Consider the following 17,506-nt stretch of genomic DNA (forward strand, 5'->3'; position numbering starts at 1 on the left):
GCTGAAAAAATCTGAGTCAGCTGTGTGCACCTGCACAGCAGATCTCCCACAGAAGCATCCCACTGGCACATGGTTTTTCAAGGAATATTCTCTCCTGATACCCAAGAGAGCAGAAATCAAACCAGGAGCAAAAGAGAAGCACAGAAAAACCAGCTCTTTAGTTTTGATCTTCTGCTATTTCCTGGACTTTGACCCAAAAATCCTCCTTGCCATACTGGAGAAGAGAAGAGGGATTTTCATTTCCCACTCCCAGCTGTCATTTGCTGTTATATTGGAAAATATTGGGAAGTCTTGTGGATGGACACCTGTGGGATGGTGGTGGCACCCTCACAGTTCAGGTGCCTCAGTGGAGGGATGCACCCAAAACTCAGCTCAAGAACAATGAACTGGTCCAGCTTTCCTCCAGGGACTGATGCCTTGTGCAGGCTGAGCTAGAGCAGAGGCTGGATGGAGATAAAGAATAAAGCAGAGATTTATTGAAAGGATCTCCTGCATGGATCTACCTTGGGCAACACCAGAGCCCAGCCAGGGCTGCACCCAAGATGACCCAAAATGGCCCCAAAATGAACCCAAGATGACCCAAAATGAACCCAAAATGAACCCAAGATGACCCAAAATGAACCCAAAATGAACCCAAGATGAACCAAAATGGCCCCAAAATGAACCCAAGATGACCCAAAATGGCCCCAAAATGCACGGCCGGGCACGGGGTCTCTCCCTGGGATCAGCTCTGCTCCATTTGCACCTTGCAGTTCATTGTCCCAGCCCAGCTTTAGCCCAGGCACTCCCACCCTGCTTGTTTTTCTCTCTCCAGCCCACGGGGTTTGTGCTCCTGGGCTGAGATTTGGCTCATTTGTCCTTGGTGCCCAGCTGGAGCAGGAATTGTTTTGTCTCCCTGCTCTGTGCACAGAGCTCACCATCCCAAAATATGAACCCAGACCCTCACACCAAAGCAGCACAGAACCTGAAACATAGAAAAGCTAAAACCTGAGGCATCAAGATAACCCTTGGTATGTTCTAAAGGTCACAACTGAAAATTAAAGCTTGGGTTTGAGATCTCTTAAAAAGGAGGGAAGAAGGGGAGGCTGCAAACACCCTTGGACTTGCACTTGAGCAGGAACTGAGGAATCATTTTCTGTCCCAGCTCCCAACACTCCAACTCCCCTGCCAGGGACTTCCATCTCAGCCACGGGAGTGAAACACAGCCCTTTCCATTCTGTCATTCAACAACAGCTTCAGAGAGAGAGGATTTCACATTAACAGGGTGGTTTCCTCCCTGTAGCTGTGAAGAACACGGAAAATTTGACCTGTGCCCAGTTTAGTCTTGACTTGCCTGTTGCAGACTCTTCAAAGACATCGTTTCACAGGCACGAAGCTGTGACCCTTCAAATGAGTTCATTCTCATTCCTTAACTAGGCAGAGTGCACAAATTGTCTCTTCTTGTCTGGTTTCTCAGAACTCGTCACTGAGCGGAGCCTGAGCTGCCTGCAAGGGCAGGGAGATGTGTTTCAGTAGCAGTGCTTCAAAGCAGACAAATCACAGAATTTGTGATTGTGGTGTTCCCCCCCCCCAAAAAAAATTAAAAATCTTTGAACCAAGTTTAACTTTAAAGCCTGCCTGGGAAGTGCTCTGGCCTTGTGGCCCACAGAGGATGATTCCATTGCAGAAAATCACTTGGGAAGGATGAACAGAACTCCCAGAAAAATTCTGCAGTGTATTTTCTTTTCTTTTGTACATTTTCTCTCTGCTGATCACTGCTGCCTTGGTCTTTGCATTGTAATTAATTTGACTTTGAGACGTGTTTATTTATGTGTCAGATCCATCTTCTGATCATGCTCTGTCCAACACACCAGGGTGTCTGCACACTCTGCTTCTGCCAAACCCTCACATGAAGGGGATTAGAGCTGAGTCACAAAAGGCACTTGGGAAAGAAGGGAAAAGGTAGTGTGGGGTGCAAGAAAATCAAATCCCCATTGTAGCCAAGCTGGCTTTCCTGGAAATCCTCTGGATTACAGGTAGCTCTGTCTTGAAGCAGGATCCAACTTCTCTCTTCTCTTCTCTTCTCTTCTCTTCTCTTCTCTTCTCTTCTCTTCTCTTCTCTTCTCTTCTCTTCTCTTCTCTTCTCTTCTCTTCTCTTCTCTTCTCTTCTCTTCTCTTCTCTTCTCTTCTCTTCTCTTCTCTTCTCTTCTCTTCTCTTCTCTTCTCTTCTCTTCTCTTCTCTTCTCTTCTCTTCTCTTCTCTTCTCTTCTCTTCTCTTCTTTTCTCTTCTCTTCTCTTCTCTTCTCTTCTCTCCCACCTTTACCTGTCCTTGCTCCTCTCAGCCTCAACATATCGAGCTTTCCTGTGCAGTTTCTGATTAAAAGACTGGGATTCATTCATTTTTGTCAGGATTTAATAGCTAACAACACTCACAGTGAGGGGAGTTTGGCCTTCCCCCATGATGCCCATATGACCTTTTCTGCATACTCAACCAGAGAGGGTAAGGGCAGTTCACACCCCAAAACTTCTCGCTCCTCAGCTCCCTGCATTTTCTTATTCTGTCTTTTTAAAGTGCAAATGCTGCGGGAAAACTGAGCTACTCTGCGCTCTGCAGGAAGAACACCACAGCCCTCCCCTCTCACGCGGGTGTTCGGACAAAAATACAAATTGAAAAAAGAAAGAAAAAAAAAAAGAAAAAAGAGAGAGAGCGCTACGAGACCGCTCGCACGAACGCCGGGCAAGGAGCGGAGCCGCTGCCTGCGGCGTGGCCACCGCTGCGTCCCCTCCTCCGGGGACCGACCCGCGCATCCCCGCGCTCACAGCGGGACTGCTCCGCACATCCCCGCATCCCAGCGGGTCCGACCCGCACATCCCCGCATCCCAGCGGGACTGCTCCGCACATCCCCGCATCCCAGCGGGACTGCTCCGCACATCCCCGCATCCCAGCGGGACTGCTCTGCTCATCCCCGCATCCCAGCGGGACCGACCCGCGCATCCCCGCATCCCAGCGGGTCTGATCCGCGCATCCCCGCATCCCAGCGGGTCCGACCCGCGCATCCCCGCATCCCAGCCGGTCCGACCCGCGCATCCCCGGATCCCAGCGGGACTGCTCCGCGCATCCCCGCATCCCAGCGGGACTGCTCTGCTCATCCCCGCATCCCAGCGGGTCCGACCCGCGCATCCTCGGATCCCAGCGGGTCCGACCCGCGCGCCCCCGGATCCCGGCGGGCGGAGGCGCTGGCGCGGTGCCTTCCCTGCCCCGCCTGAACCCTTTCATGACCCGCCTGCCCCGCGGGCTCCGCGGGCAGGGCCAGGGCAGCCGCCCCACCTCACCCCACCCAGGGCTGCCATTGGCGCGGATGAAAGTCCAGCACCTCGGGCTGCTATAAATGCACCTATGCGCGCCCGGAGGCCGGCACCTTGGCCATGGGCGGCTGCAGCATCCTCCCCCTCCTCCTCGTCCGCCGGCGGCTCCCCGCCCGCACCTGCGGCCGCGCCGCGTCCTCGCTGAGCGCGCTGCGGCCGGCGGAGACGCTGCCCGGGCCGCCCAGCTGGCCGCTGATGGGCAGCCTGCCCGACGTGCTCTGGAAGGGGGGGCTCAAGAGGCAGCACGAGACCCTGGTGAGGCGGCAGGGATGGGATGAGGATGGGGATGGGATGGGGATGAGGATGGGGATGGGATGAGGATGCTGCGCCGCGGAGCGCCCCGCACTCACGGCGGGTTTCTCGCTCTCCCCAGGCTCAGTACCACCGCAGGTTCGGGAAGATTTTCCGCATGAAGCTGGGCGCCTTCGACTCCGTGCACATCGCGGCGCCCTGCCTGCTGGAGGCTCTGTACCGCCGCGAGAGCGCCTGCCCCCAGCGCCTCGAGATCAAGCCCTGGAAAGCATATCGCGACTATCGCGACGAGGCCTACGGGCTGCTCATCCTGTGAGTGGTGCCCGCAGCATCCCGGAGGTGCTCGGAGGGGCTGCGGGGGTTCCGGTGCCCGGGGGATGCTCCGCGGGGACCGGGGGTCCCGGGGGTCCCGGGCTGCGCCCCGAGCGTGGCTGGGGCTCGTCCCCGTCCCGAGGATGCCCCGGTTGTGCCGTCGGTGCGGTGCAGCATCAGCAGTGCGGGGTTGGGGTTTTTCTGTTTTCATTCTTCTCGGAGCTTTTCGCTCTCCGAGCTCGCTGTGGTTGTTTCATGCAGGGAGGGAAAGGACTGGCAGAGGGTAAGAAGTGCCTTTCAGAAGAAATTGATGAAGCCCCAGGAAGTTGTGAAACTGGACACGACGATCAATGAGGTACCGTGCTCTGAGAAATCCTTTCTCTCTCTCCCGCTCCCCTGCAAGCCTGGGGAGCTGAAGCAGATCCGATTTATCTGGACAGCTTTGTTTACTCCACAGCGATAAACCACGAGTTCAGACTCAGAACATTCAGGGAATAACGAGTACAAACTGATTGCCAGGGTCTGAGACCACGCAGAAACCTGGAGATGAGAGTGTCCCCACAGAAAACCAGGATTATTCCATAAGGACACAGCTCCTGCAGAGAGCTTTTCCCTGCTTTTCCTGCATGCAGTAGTTCTTGCCTTTACCCCTTCGTTCTTCTGCTCCTCAGGGAACACCTCTGTCCTTAACCTCTGTGCTCCCGAGGGAGGCTGAGGAGCATCTGTGATAAACACCTTAATCCCCAGTTGTGAAACGCTCCCGGAGTGAGGGATTGCATCCCTGCGAGGGCAGCACAGTTCATGGAAGCACCCGAGCTGTGTCACATCCAAACACTGGTTCACACAGGGGGAAGTTGAATCTTGTTCAAAGAACAGGGAACAAGAGGATTCCTCTCATGCAAGATTGTTATCTGCTTAAAAGGCAGTTGAAATGCTGAATTACACTGGATTTTTATTAGCTGATGTCATTTTATTCCCTTCTTTTCTCTCTCTTTTCTCCACCGTTTAGGTCCTGGAGGACTTTATGTACAGAATAGATGAAATCTGTGACCACAATGGCCGGATGGAAGATGTCTATTCAGAATTCAACAAATGGTCTTTTGAAAGTGAGTTGGGTTTGCCTGAGCGTGGTGCACCTGCCAGGGCATTGCAGTTAAAATACCATCAAGGATGAATGTGTTGGCTGATTATTTCCAACCTCTCAGCAATAATATCATGGAAAGAGAGTTGCAGAACAGCCAGGGACTGTCAGGGCAAAATTCATCAGCACAAATATAAATTTCTGCCTAGCTACCTGCATGGCTTACAAAAAATCAAACATTCCAATGATTTATAAATCAAAAAATGGGGGGAGTTATGGTTCATTTATCTAGAGTGGGATCAGACAGCACACAGCCTTTTTTGTCCATCTGATATTTGTTAACTATCAGCAGGATCAATGAAATATTCCCATAACAGAGTGCTGGCTGCAGGCAAAGCCTGGAGAATCCCATTTCCAGTGTTTACACTGGGATTGAGAAGGGCTGGAACGAGTTACCAAGACAGAGCCTCATCCTCAGGAACCTTTCAGAGCGCACTGAGCAGTGTGCCAGGGATGACACAGGGCAGAAAGTGGCTCAGTGACTCCCAAAAATAGGATGGCTGGGTGTAGTGACTGATCCAGCCCTGCCAGACCCAGCTGCTCTTGGCTGGCTCCTCTCAGCAGCCTCTGGGCTGAGCTCCTCAAAGTGGTTTTATTTTTTTCCATTGTCGGTGGTGATGGCTGCTTTTGGAAAGGGAGCAATAGGAAGTGACAGTTTGAAAAGAAATGGGAAAAAAAGACAAGTGGAAAGGGTGCAGAGTGGGATGCTGCCAGTGCCTGCAGTGCTCTGGGGCTGTGGGGAGGAGTGGGCAGTGCTGTGGGAGATGCCTCCTCAAGCCCTGTCCTCCTGCCACTCAGTTTTCTTCAGGACAGTCACCAAATATGAGCCAAATCTCAGCTCTGCTCTCCTGAGGGGATCAGTGGCACCCCTCATTTGGGCAGAAATGTTGCTGCCAGGGCCCCAGGCTGGAACCCTCTCTGGGGCTGGGGCAAACAGGCAGGAGGTGCTGAACAAGTGCTGCTCTGCCAGGTCTGCACCAGGGAACACTTTCAGAAGGCTCACCCAAGCCATTCCTTGATGATAAACGATGCATCCACACGGCCTTTTGTTCATAAATTTAATTATACCTGACCACAGGTATCTGCCTGGTGCTCTATGGGAAGAGGTTTGGCCTCCTGCAGCAGGATGTAGAAGAAGAAAGTCTGAACTTCATCAAGGCTGTAAAAACGGTATGGAAGGGGCTCTCCTGGGGCTGTGGAGGATTTTTACCCCTGCTGTTAATGAGAGGCAGCAATTTAGAGGAGTCAGCTGGAAAAAGCAGCTGTACCCAACTGGTGCCCAGCTACCCCTGAATTTCTGCCTCCTTTATGCAATGCCTCAGTCTGTTGTAATAAAGCAGACAGGACTCAGTTTCTCCATGCAGGAAAAGCCCCTTTTTATTCACATTTTTGTGCAGTTTTCCCAGACCTCATGTGCAACTTTAATTGGTTAATAGCTTTCTTGCCAATTACCCTATTGGTTAGTAAAAGGTATTTCACTTGTCCATCAAATCTCTCTATTCTTGAATTGTTTATTTTGTTTTTTTTTTCGCTGATTCTCACGAGACAGACCCCTGGTTATTACACTTGTTTTTCTCCCCAGGAATAGTTAATTGCTGTGTTAATGAACTCTCCTTTCTCAAGCTGTTACACACAGCAACTTGCAAGCTGCTGTTGGTTTAGCTGAGGTAGCTAAGCTAATCCGTGCTTTAGAAGGTTTTTTAATGACAACTTTTACCTGTCTGCACCATCAGTGTGACAGGGGAGGTGGGGCTCTGGGGGCCAAACCTGCCTCACTTCAGCATCACTCACAGGCAGCCAGCCCTGCCTGGGATTTTAGCTCATCTCTTGTCAAGGGAGAGGGAGGCACTGCCAAAAAAGGCCTTGTCCCACCCCAGCAGGTGCCTGAAATCAAGGAGGCTCCTGGCTGCCCCTGATTTTTACCTGGATATGCCCTCAGTAGACTGAGAGCCATCCTCTCTGTCCAGGATGGAAAATCCACCAGAATTTTGCCTTCCTGAAAACCTCCCTCTGCTTCCCAGCCTGGTGTTGTCCAGGGGCTGCAGGGAGAGGCATGAAAAGAGATTAAAGAGGGATTTTCCCCCACAGATGATGGCCACCTTCGGGGTGATGATGGTGACCCCTGTGGAGCTGCACAAGGGGCTCAACACCAAAGTCTGGCAAGCTCACACCAAAGCCTGGGATGATATATTTAAAACAGGTCAATATTTAACCCCAATTTATCTCCTTTCCCTTTATCTCTGTCTTCTCCTGGCTGGAATTGATTTTTTCATACTTGCTGCTGTTAATCCCTGCCCTCAGCACAGATTAAAACACATTTGCTGCACCTAAACAGGGATTATTCCCATGTGGGAGCAGTTTTTGGTGACTAACACCCAGGCTGTGGGGCAATAGCCAATTCCCAGGGAAATCCCAGGATTCTGGGAGCCAGCAGAGTCACGGCACCACTTTAGCCTGTCCTAAAAGGAAATTAAAAATGTATAATCTCTTCAAAGGCAAGGGTATAAATGAAAAGGGACTTCCCTCAAAGACTCGTTTTCTTGAGGAACAAAAATTGTGCATGCAGCAAAATCCTGTTTGCTAAAAAAAAAAGAAATTCTAGCTTTTCTGAACAACTTGTAGCATAGTTGTAAATCTTAAACCAGAAGTAATTTAAATAATAAGGTGCAGTTTGGCTTTTTGACAACATTTTTTGACTATTTAAAATGAGTTGACCTTCCAAGTTTAAAAATTACTCAAACTCCAGATATGAAGTTTGTATTTTTTAATGTTTTAAAATTTCATTGATTTAAACAGTGAGAGACATAACTAAAAGTTGAGAAAGTTTTTGGAAGGTTGTAATATTTCCCTTGGGTATTTGAGTCCCAGGGCTTTTTATCCTGCCATTCATTTTATTGCTTCTTGGTTTATGGGCTTCAGGAAAGACACTTTAAACCAGTTTTGCTCAGAAAAACCAGTTTGACACCTTCACTTAAAATGAATAATTCCTTAGAGGAACTGGTTTTAATAGCTGGGATACTCACGAGCAAAACCTGTTTCTTTTTATTTAAAAACCCCCAGCCTGTCAAAATTTGGCATCTCTTTGTGCCTTCCCCTGGTAAACCCAAGGTTTACATTTCCCCTCGGGGGTTCTGGGTGCTAAATCCCTTTGATTTTTAACACCTCGATCCCCTTTGAAAACCCCAGGTAATAAATTTTACACACTCGTGTTTCTGTTTGCTGAACATTTCCCTCAAGGTGCCACTGGTTTCCTCCCCTAATTCAAGAGAGTAGAATTCCCAAGAGCTCCTCCTCTGCTGAAAAGCCATTTTTGGGACAGAGCTCGTTTGAAGAGTGACAGCACCATTCTTTATTCACTGGAAATACCCTCAGTGTTTACCCACTGCTTGCAAACAGAGCACAGCTTGGCCCTTCCTTAACCCCTGGTGAGAAACGTGGCTTTGCTGCTGTTTCCCTGGGATTCTGAGTGATTTTCCCTCATCCCTGCCCTCCTCAGCCAAGCACTCCATCGACAGCCGGCTGCAGAAGCACTCGGCCGACCCGCAGGGGGATTTTCTGTGTGACATCTACTCGGGGGGACAGCTGTCCAGGAAGGAGCTGTACGCTGCCATCGCCGAGCTGCAGATCGCCGGCGTGGAGACGGTACTGGGGTGTGCCCAGGGCTCAGATCCCCCCAGTTCCTCGGGGTCCAACCCTCCCCTGGCTCCCTCCTTGGGGTTTAAATCCCCCCAGTTCCCTCCTTGGGGCTCAAACCCACCCAGTTCCCTCCTTGGGGTTTAAATCCCCCCAGTTCCCTCCTTGGGGTTTAAATCCTCCCCATTTCTCTCCTTGGGGCTCAAACCCTCCCCCAGTTCCCTCCTTGGGGTTTAAATCCTCCCCAGTTCCTTCTTTGGGGCTCAAACCCCCCCAGTTCCCTCCTTGGGGTTTAAATCCTCCCCAGTTCCTTCTTTGGGGCTCAAACCCCCCCAGTTCCCTCCTTGGGGCTCAAACCCCCCCAGTTCCCTCCTTGGGGTTTAAATCCCACCCAGTTCCCTCCTTGGGGTTTAAATCCTCCCCAGTTCCCTCCTTGGGGTTTAAATCCTCCCCAGTTCCCTCCTTGGGGTTTAAATCCTCCCCAGTTCCCTCCTTGGGGTTTAAATCCTCCCCAGTTCCCTCCTTGGGGTTTAAATCCCCCCCAGTTCCCTCCTTGGGGTTTAAATCTCCCCATTTCTCTCCTTGGGGTTTAAATCCCCCCCAGTTCCCTCCTTGAGGTTCAAACCCCCCCAGTTCCCTCCTTGGGGCTGCAGATCCCCAGCCTGGAGATGGTACCAGGATGTGCCCAGGGTTTAAATCCCCCCAGTTCCCTCCTTGGGGTTTCAAATCCTCCCAGTTCCCTCCTTAGGGTCCAATCCTCCCCAGTTCCCTCCTTGGGGTTTAAATCCCCCCAGTTTCCTCCTTGGGGCTCAGATCCTCCCCAGTTCCCTCCTTGGGGTTTAAATCCTCCCCAGTTCCTTCCTTAGCTGCAGATCCCCAGCATGAAGATGGTAACCATGATGTGCTCAGGGTTTAAATTCCCCCCAGTTCCCTCCTTAGGGTTTAAATTCCCCTCAGTTCCCTCTTTAGGGTTTACATTCCCCCAGTTCCCTCTTTAGGGTTTACATTCCCCCAGTTCCCTCTTTAGGGTTTACATTCCCCCAATTCCATCCTTAGCTGCAGATCACTGAGGTGGATATGATAAAGCTGATTTTCCAATGGTTCCAATTCCTTCCAGTTCCCTCCTTAGGGTTTAAATCCTCCTCAATTCCCTCCTTAGCTGCAGATCCCCAGCCTGGAGACGGTACCAGGATGTGCCCAGGGTTTAAATCCCCCCAGTTCCCTCCTTAGGTTTTAAATTTTCCCCAGTTCCTTCCTTAGCTGCAGATCCCCCACACAGAGATGGTAAAGCTGATTTTCCAAGGGTTCAAACTCCCCCCAGTTCCTTCCTTAGGGTTTACATTCCCCCAATTCCCTCCTTAGCTGCAGATCACTGAGGCGGAGATGGTAAAGCTGATTTTCCAAGGGTTTCAAATCATCCCAGTTCCCCCTTCCTTCCACAACCTGACCACCAGAACACCTGGAAGTGAGTTCATCCTGAAGTGGCCTCAGAGGCCCAAGTGCAAATGGATTTTGACCTGAATTCCCCGGATTTTTAATTCTGCAGGACAGCCGGGACTGCTCATAACCCCTCAGGCTGCCAAAATTCCATCAAGCTGTGCCCAGGCAGAAATGTTGCTTTGAGGTTTGGGGAAATTCTTCCTTCTGTGCCTACAAAAGGAGAGCTTCACCTTTCTTTGTGCTTTGCTCCAGACAGCCAACAGTTTGCTGTGGGCTCTGTACAACCTCTCCCGCAATCCACACGCCCAGCAGAAGCTTTTCCAGGAAATCCAGAGAGTTCTGGCTGCTCAGAAGAGCCCGAGTGCTGAGAGCCTGAGGAACATGCCCTACCTAAAAGCCTGTCTGAAAGAATCCATGAGGTAAAATCCCCAAATCCTTCAGAACAATCACCGAGTGTTTCACCAGCTTCTTGGTACGAGGGAGGAAAAGAATTTTCCTGCACACAGAATTTTGTTCATCTTGCTGTTAGAGGGAGAACATGAGAGATGGAAGAAGGGAAATTGCTGGGAATTTAGGCCATTGCTCTCTTCCCCTGCAGGTTAACCCCATCAGTGCCTTTCACCACCCGCACCATCGACACAGAAATGGTTCTGGGAAATTACATGCTGCCCAAAGGGGTAAGGCAATTAATTCTGGTTATTGGGATGGTTTTTAATTTATTCATTGCCCTTTAAGCCACAGAATTTGTTCATATTTCAGTTTCAAACTGGCTTTGCCAAAGTACCAGCCCCAGGACAAGGAATGAGGGATTCACCCCAAGGATTCCCATAAACACAAACCCACACCTGCCTGCGCTGCAGTTGGACTTAGACAGAAATATTTGCCTGAAAGAATTTTGATGTGCTATTCCAGCTTTTTTTTTTCAAATTTTCCCACGATTCTTTGAGGAAACCACAACCTTTTCTACATTCTAATTGATTTTTTGGGAATTCCTTGACCTCTCCTGAGGAAGCTGCTGTGCTGTGAAAAACACATTCCCTTTCTTGTGAAAATTTTAAAAGTTTATTAAAGGACAATAGGAAACAAGGACTACAGAGGAAAGGTTGTTATGGTTGGGTGTATCTTGGTACTTAGCTAAGAGTACACTTGTTATTTTGGGAGCACTTTTTATCTACTATTTCTATTACATTCATTTGTTACATATTCATAAACAATCATGCATGGTAAACTTTTTCTTTAAACTATTTTACCTATTTTAAGAACTGTTTGGCATGGCTCTTGTTTGCTTTTACTCTTTTAGAGCGTGCGTATTCTTTGGTTGTGGTTTTTAGCCTATTTTTATTACTTTTATTTTATTCCTTTTAGTTTTTGGGCTTTGGTCTGCACTTTTCAGCTGTGAGAGTTGATAGTTGGCGTATTTGTAGTAGGTGTCTTCATAGGTTCACTGGATGTTATTGTATTTAAGTAGGAATTTTAACCAAGCACAGCTATTTCACTACTATGTCTGAGCTTCACTAACAACAGGAATAAAAACTTTATAACAAAGTCACTCTAACCTCATACATAAGAATCCACTTTCATATCTGCCAGAAGCCAATACAATGATGTGTATTTATGCCACGTGCCATGATTCCCCACCACGGAGCCGCCTCCCTGGGGGTGGCTTTGTGACCTGTCCTCTGTCCTGCCCTGCTGCAGACGGTGCTGATGATCAACAGCCACGCCCTGGGCTGCAGCGAGGACTATTTCAGGGGCTGGGCAGAGTTCAGGCCCGAGCGCTGGCTGCGCAGGGGCTCCATCCATCCCTTCTCCCACGTGCCCTTCGGCGTCGGCAGGAGGATGTGCGTGGGGCGCCGCCTGGCCGAGCTGCAGCTGCACCTGGCCCTCTGCTGGGTAAGCACCCCAAAAAGGGAACTGGGGGGGGGTCTGTGCTCCAGCTGAGCACAGGCAGAGCCCAGCACGCTGGTGGTGGCCGCAGCTCCCTTCACAGAGAGCAGCAGGCACAGCCTTCCCAAGGATTCCTCCTGGGGAAGGCAGTGAGGAAGCTCAGAGAAGAGAAACAATTCTTACCTCTGTTCACTGCTCGTGTTTGGCACATGTGGAATGTGTTATGGAGATTGTTTATTGAGAGTGAGCTCTTACTTGGGCACGGTGGTGGTTGTTTGGATTGGCCAGTGGGGTGGAAGCTGTGTGGTGACTGAAAGGGTGACGATAGAGTGCATATATCGTGATAAGGTGTGGCTGTGGGATAGTGCAAGGTTGTCTGGCTGAATGGAGCTATCACTCAGCCTTCTGAGGGAGCAGCAGAGCAGGCTGTTCCTGCCGGGGGTGCCTGCCCTGACGGCTGTGCCTGTGCCCTGCAGCTGATCCGCAGGTACCGCGTGCTGGCCACGGACCGGGCGCCGCTGGAGACGCTGCACTCGGGGATCCTCGTCCCGGGCAGGGCACTGCCCATCGCCCTCCAGCCACGAGCAGGTGTGCACACACACACACCTGGGCCCTGCCTGGGCACACACACACACCTGGGCACACACACACACACACCTGGGCCCTGCCTGGGCACACACACACACCTGGGCACACACACACACACACCTGGGCCCTGCCTGGGCACACACACACACCTGGGCACACACACACACACACACCTGGGCCCTGCCTGGGCACACACACACACCTGGGCACACACACACACCTGGGCCCTGCCTGGGCACACACACACACACCTGGGCACACACACACACCTGGGCTCTGCCTGGGCACACACACACACCTGGGCACACACACACACACCTGGGCCCTGCCTGGGCACACACACACACCTGGGCACACACACACACGCACCTGGGCCCTGCCTGGGCACACACACACACCTGGGCACACACACACACGCACCTGGGCCCTGCCTGGGCACACACACACACCTGGGCACACACACACACACACCTGGGCCCTGCCTGGGCACACACACACACCTGGGCACACACACACACACACACACCTGGGCTCTGCCTGGGCACACACACACACCTGGGCCCTGCCTGGGCACACACACACACACCTGGGCACACACACACACCTGGGCACAAACACACACCTGGGCCCTGCCTGGGCACACACACACCTGGGCACAAACACACACCTGGGCTCTGCCTGGGCACACACACACACCTGGGCCCTGCCTGGGCACACACACACACACCTGGGCACACACACACACCTGGGCACAAACACACACCTGGGCCCTGCCTGGGCACACACACCTGGGCACAAACACACACCTGGGCCCTGCCTGGGCACACACACCTGGGCGCACACACACACCTGGGCCCTGCCTGGGCACACACACACACACCTGGGCTCTGCCTGGGCACACACACACACCTGGACACACACACAAACACACCGGGGCACACACACACACCTGGGCCCTGCCTGGGCACACACACACACACACCTGGGCTCTGCCTGGGCACACACACACACACCTGGGCTCTGCCTGGGCACACACACACACACCTGGGCACACACACACACCTGGGCACACACACACACACACACACCTGGGCCCTGCCTGGGCACACAGACACACCTGGGCTCTGCCTGAGCACACACACACCTGTGTGCTGCCTTGGTACAAACACACACCTTTGTCCTGCTTGTGCATGAAACCACACTGTTTTCCTGTGCTCCTGCACACTGCAGGCTCTGCTGGCACCTGGGCTGGGATTTCTGTGCCAATGGGAGGGTAAAAAGGTGTTGTCTGTCTGCTCTTCATTCTCACAGGGCCAGAGCCATCCTGAGTTTATTTTAACCAGTGAATGCTGTCCCAGTTCAGTGTTCTGTCAGGAAATGCCCTGTGTTTCTCACAGCTCGTGGCTCTGGAGTCAATTTTATATCCATGTTTTCTGTGTGTGATGCAGCTCAAAAAGGGGGAAATCAACAGACAGCCAGTGCTGCAGGAAATGACAGCCAGGGTTTGTTAGAACTCCTCCACTGCAGCCCCAGAAGATATTTCCTGGAGAAGAGCACTTGATCTTGAGCAGCAATTTGCAGATTAAATAGAAGATGCCTTAGTGAAGGAACTGCTCACTGCAGAGTTTAGATAACAAAACTTCATTTGAGGCAGGAGGACAAAGGAAAATCCATTTGCAAACAGTTATGCAGTGTTGCAACTTAAATATTTTGAATGTAAAATTTTCTCTCTCACAAGCTTATACCAACAAGCTAACAAAATAACTTGTGCAACAGCCTAAAATGAGAAAACAAGTCTCTGACCTAGAATGAAATCCTCCAATTAGAAACCCAGGACATTTCAGTGCTGGGGAAGATATTTTTTTGCCAGCCAACACCACAGGGAAAAAAATCTCACAGTATAATCTGAATATTCACTCCTTTAACTGGAGTTTGTTCAGTGCTGTTTGCTTTGACATAATCCCTACAAAGATTCTCTTTTTTTGCTCAATACAGGTTGCAAAAAATAAAGGACAGCCCTGCTGCTGCCTCCTCTGGAAAGAGAGACATCAGCTGTGGGAGCCAAAGCTCTGGAGGCTCCAGGGGAGAACTGCACCACATCCCTTGCACCACTGCCGGGCCAGGAATGGCACCAGGAAAAGCTCCCAGACTGTTTTATTGGGAAAAATGCGCTTAAAAGGAGAGGAAAAATGCCAGTGCTGTCATAGAGCTGTGGAAGTCCAGGGATTTAGTGCAGCTGAGGGACTGAGCAGGACCAGGAGCCCAGTTTGGGGAGAACTGCCTCCAGTTTGGGACCAGTCAGGGCTGGACTGGCCCTGGGAGCTCACAGTGGGAGAGGAAACTGCCCCAGTCCTTCTCAAATTGTCAGGGAAGGGAGTTGGGAGTCTGGAAAAGGCTAAAACAGGGCTGGGAAATTGGGATAATGAAAGAAATGCATTTCCTTGGCATTCTTCACTGCCTGGGTAGGAGGGAAACAAGGACAAATGCACCTGGCAGGATTTATTGCTTTGCTTTGAGCTTGTGCCTGGCACACCCTCTGCTCTTCCCGTGGATTTCCATCCCTCCAGCTCCTGCACAGCCCATTTTATCCCCCTCCTACTGTAAAAGCTTCGTGGTCTTTCACTGCATGAAAAGAAATGGAACCACTGGAACCCCTGGGTGCTGCCTCTGCAGAATGATGAGGATCCTGACAGGATAGTTACAGGAGATGAAGAACAGAAAATTAGGCTTCCAAGGACAATTCCACAGAAAATGAGGGCCCTAAACATTTCCAGGGGGTCTATTTCTCGTGGAGGCTGCAATATCTAAAGGTTCAAATTGTCACTCCATGCAATACTGGGTTTGACTGTCATCATTACTGGTTTTACACTTTTGCAGTTTCAAGTACAGCTTTATCTCTCCATGTAACCTTGAATTTATTTTTTTACATGTCAAAATGCTGCAAGTTCTTAGTACTTGTTGGTCTGTCTCTTGTTTTTCATTTGTTTGTTCTCCCCTGTTATGCTCAGACATGTAAATGTACCCCCTTAACAATGTGTAAAACAATTTGTGAATTATCTGAATATTTCTGGGCTGTTTTGTAAGAAAATAAAGAGTTCTATTTTTTTTCTCTAGAATTACTCTTTCATTATTTATTTTTCAATCTTTGCAGCTTTGCAAGAGAGGCTTCTGTCCCCTTGGCCCAGTCTGAACACGTTTCTGCCTGGCATGAAATGGGACAGGATTGGCACATTTCTGTCATGAGAACAAGATAAAATCCATAGAAAGTTCTGAGGAAAGCTGAAAATAGCTGGGATTTTTGCAGAATCAGTAGAAATCATGCATATTTTAAAAAAGCCATCCCTCAGCCCCATTCCTGGCAGGGTGAGGGTGACCCTGGGAGCAAAGAGGATGGGAAATCAATCCCCAGGGAGCTCGTGCTGAGGTGTGGGTCCATGTGGGGCATCCACCCAAAATCCGGGGACAAAACCCCCACAAAGCCTCCTTTTACAGCATCACAAATTAGTATTACTGCATTAGAGCCAAGGGAGCTGGGCCAGTGTGGAAGAAGTGCAAAGAGAAACGTTTGTTCCAGTCTGGGCATCTCTCGCTGCTCACCAAGGTCCTGATGGTTTAACCCTGAGAGAGAAGGGCTGCTAACTGGGTTCCAGCCATCTCTTCATGCTCACACACATTGTGATGGTTTAACCCTCAGAGAGAAGAGCTGTTATCTCTGTTCCAGCCATCTCTCACTGCTCACACACATTGTGATGGTTTAACCCTCAGAGAGAGGTGCTGCTATCTCTGTTCCAGCCATCCCTCACTGCTCACCAAGGTCCTGATGGTTTAACCCTGAGAGAGAAGAGCTGTCATCTGGGTTCCAGCCATCCCTCACTGCTCACACACCTTCTGATGGTTTAACCCTGAGAGAGAAGAGCTGCTGTCTGGGTTCCAGCCATCCCTCACTGCTCACCAAGGTCCTGATGGTTTAACCCTGAGGGAGAGGTGCTGCTATCTCTGTTCCAGCCATCCCTCACTGTTCACATGCATTGTGATGGTTTAACCCTGAGAGAGAGGTGTTGCTATCTGGGTTCTCTCACTGCTCACCAAGGTTCTGATGGTTTCAAGGTCCTGATGGTTTAACCCTGAGAGAGAAGAGCTGTCATCTGGGTTCCAGCCATCTCTCACTGCTCACACACATTGTGATGGTTTAACCCTCAGAGAGAGGTGCTGCTAACTGGGTTCTCTCACTGCTCACACACATTGTGATGGTTTAACCCTGAGAGAGAAGAGCTGTCATCTGGGTTCCAGCCATCCCTCGCTGCTCACACACATTGTGATGGTTTAACCCTCACAGAGAAGGGCTGCTGTCTGGGTTCCAGCCATCCCTCGCTGCTCACACACCTTCTGATGGTTTAACCCTGAGAGAGAAGAGCTGCTGTCTGGGTTCCAGCCATCCCTCACTGCTCACCAAGGTCCTGATGGTTTAACCCTGAAGGAGAGGTGCTGCTATCCCTGTTCCAGCCATCCCTCACTGTTCACACACATTGTGATGGTTTAACCCTGAGAGAGAGGTGTTGCTATCTGGGTTCTCTCACTGCTCACCAAGGTTCTGATGGTTTCAAGGTCCTGATGGTTTAACCCTGAGAGAGAAGAGCTATCATCTGGGTTCCAGCCATCTCTCACTGCTCACACACATTGTGATGGTTTAACCCTCACAGAGAAGGGCTGCTGTCTGGGTTCCAGCCATCCCTCGCTGCTCACACACATTGTGATGGTTTAACCCTCAGAGAGAGGTGCTGCTAACTGGGTTCTCTCCCTGCTCACACACATTCTGATTGTTTAACCCTCACAGAGAAGAGCTGTCATCTGGGTTCCAGCCATCCCTCGCTGCTCACACACATTGTGATGGTTTAACCCTCACAGAGA

The 17,506-nt window shown here is 50.8% G+C and overlaps 1 protein-coding gene across 1 annotated transcript; it reads left to right on the forward strand.

The window, feature by feature from the left end:
• The first annotated feature begins 3,729 nt into the window (after positions 1 to 3,729).
• Positions 3,730 to 15,714, forward strand: LOC132335892 (1,25-dihydroxyvitamin D(3) 24-hydroxylase, mitochondrial). The gene is made up of 11 exons (XM_059862852.1): positions 3,730 to 3,909; positions 4,171 to 4,264; positions 4,919 to 5,015; positions 6,129 to 6,220; positions 7,139 to 7,250; positions 8,547 to 8,692; positions 10,376 to 10,542; positions 10,722 to 10,800; positions 11,822 to 12,016; positions 12,487 to 12,598; positions 14,594 to 15,714. The coding sequence occupies exons 1-11, from the start codon at positions 3,755 to 3,757 to the stop codon at positions 14,605 to 14,607; spliced, it is 1,263 nt and encodes a 420-aa protein (XP_059718835.1). The 5' UTR covers positions 3,730 to 3,754; the 3' UTR covers positions 14,608 to 15,714.
• The last annotated feature ends 1,792 nt before the right edge of the window (positions 15,715 to 17,506 follow it).

Source organism: Haemorhous mexicanus, chromosome 18, assembly GCF_027477595.1.
Source record: "Haemorhous mexicanus isolate bHaeMex1 chromosome 18, bHaeMex1.pri, whole genome shotgun sequence".
In the NCBI taxonomy this organism is placed as follows: Eukaryota; Metazoa; Chordata; class Aves; order Passeriformes; family Fringillidae; genus Haemorhous; species Haemorhous mexicanus.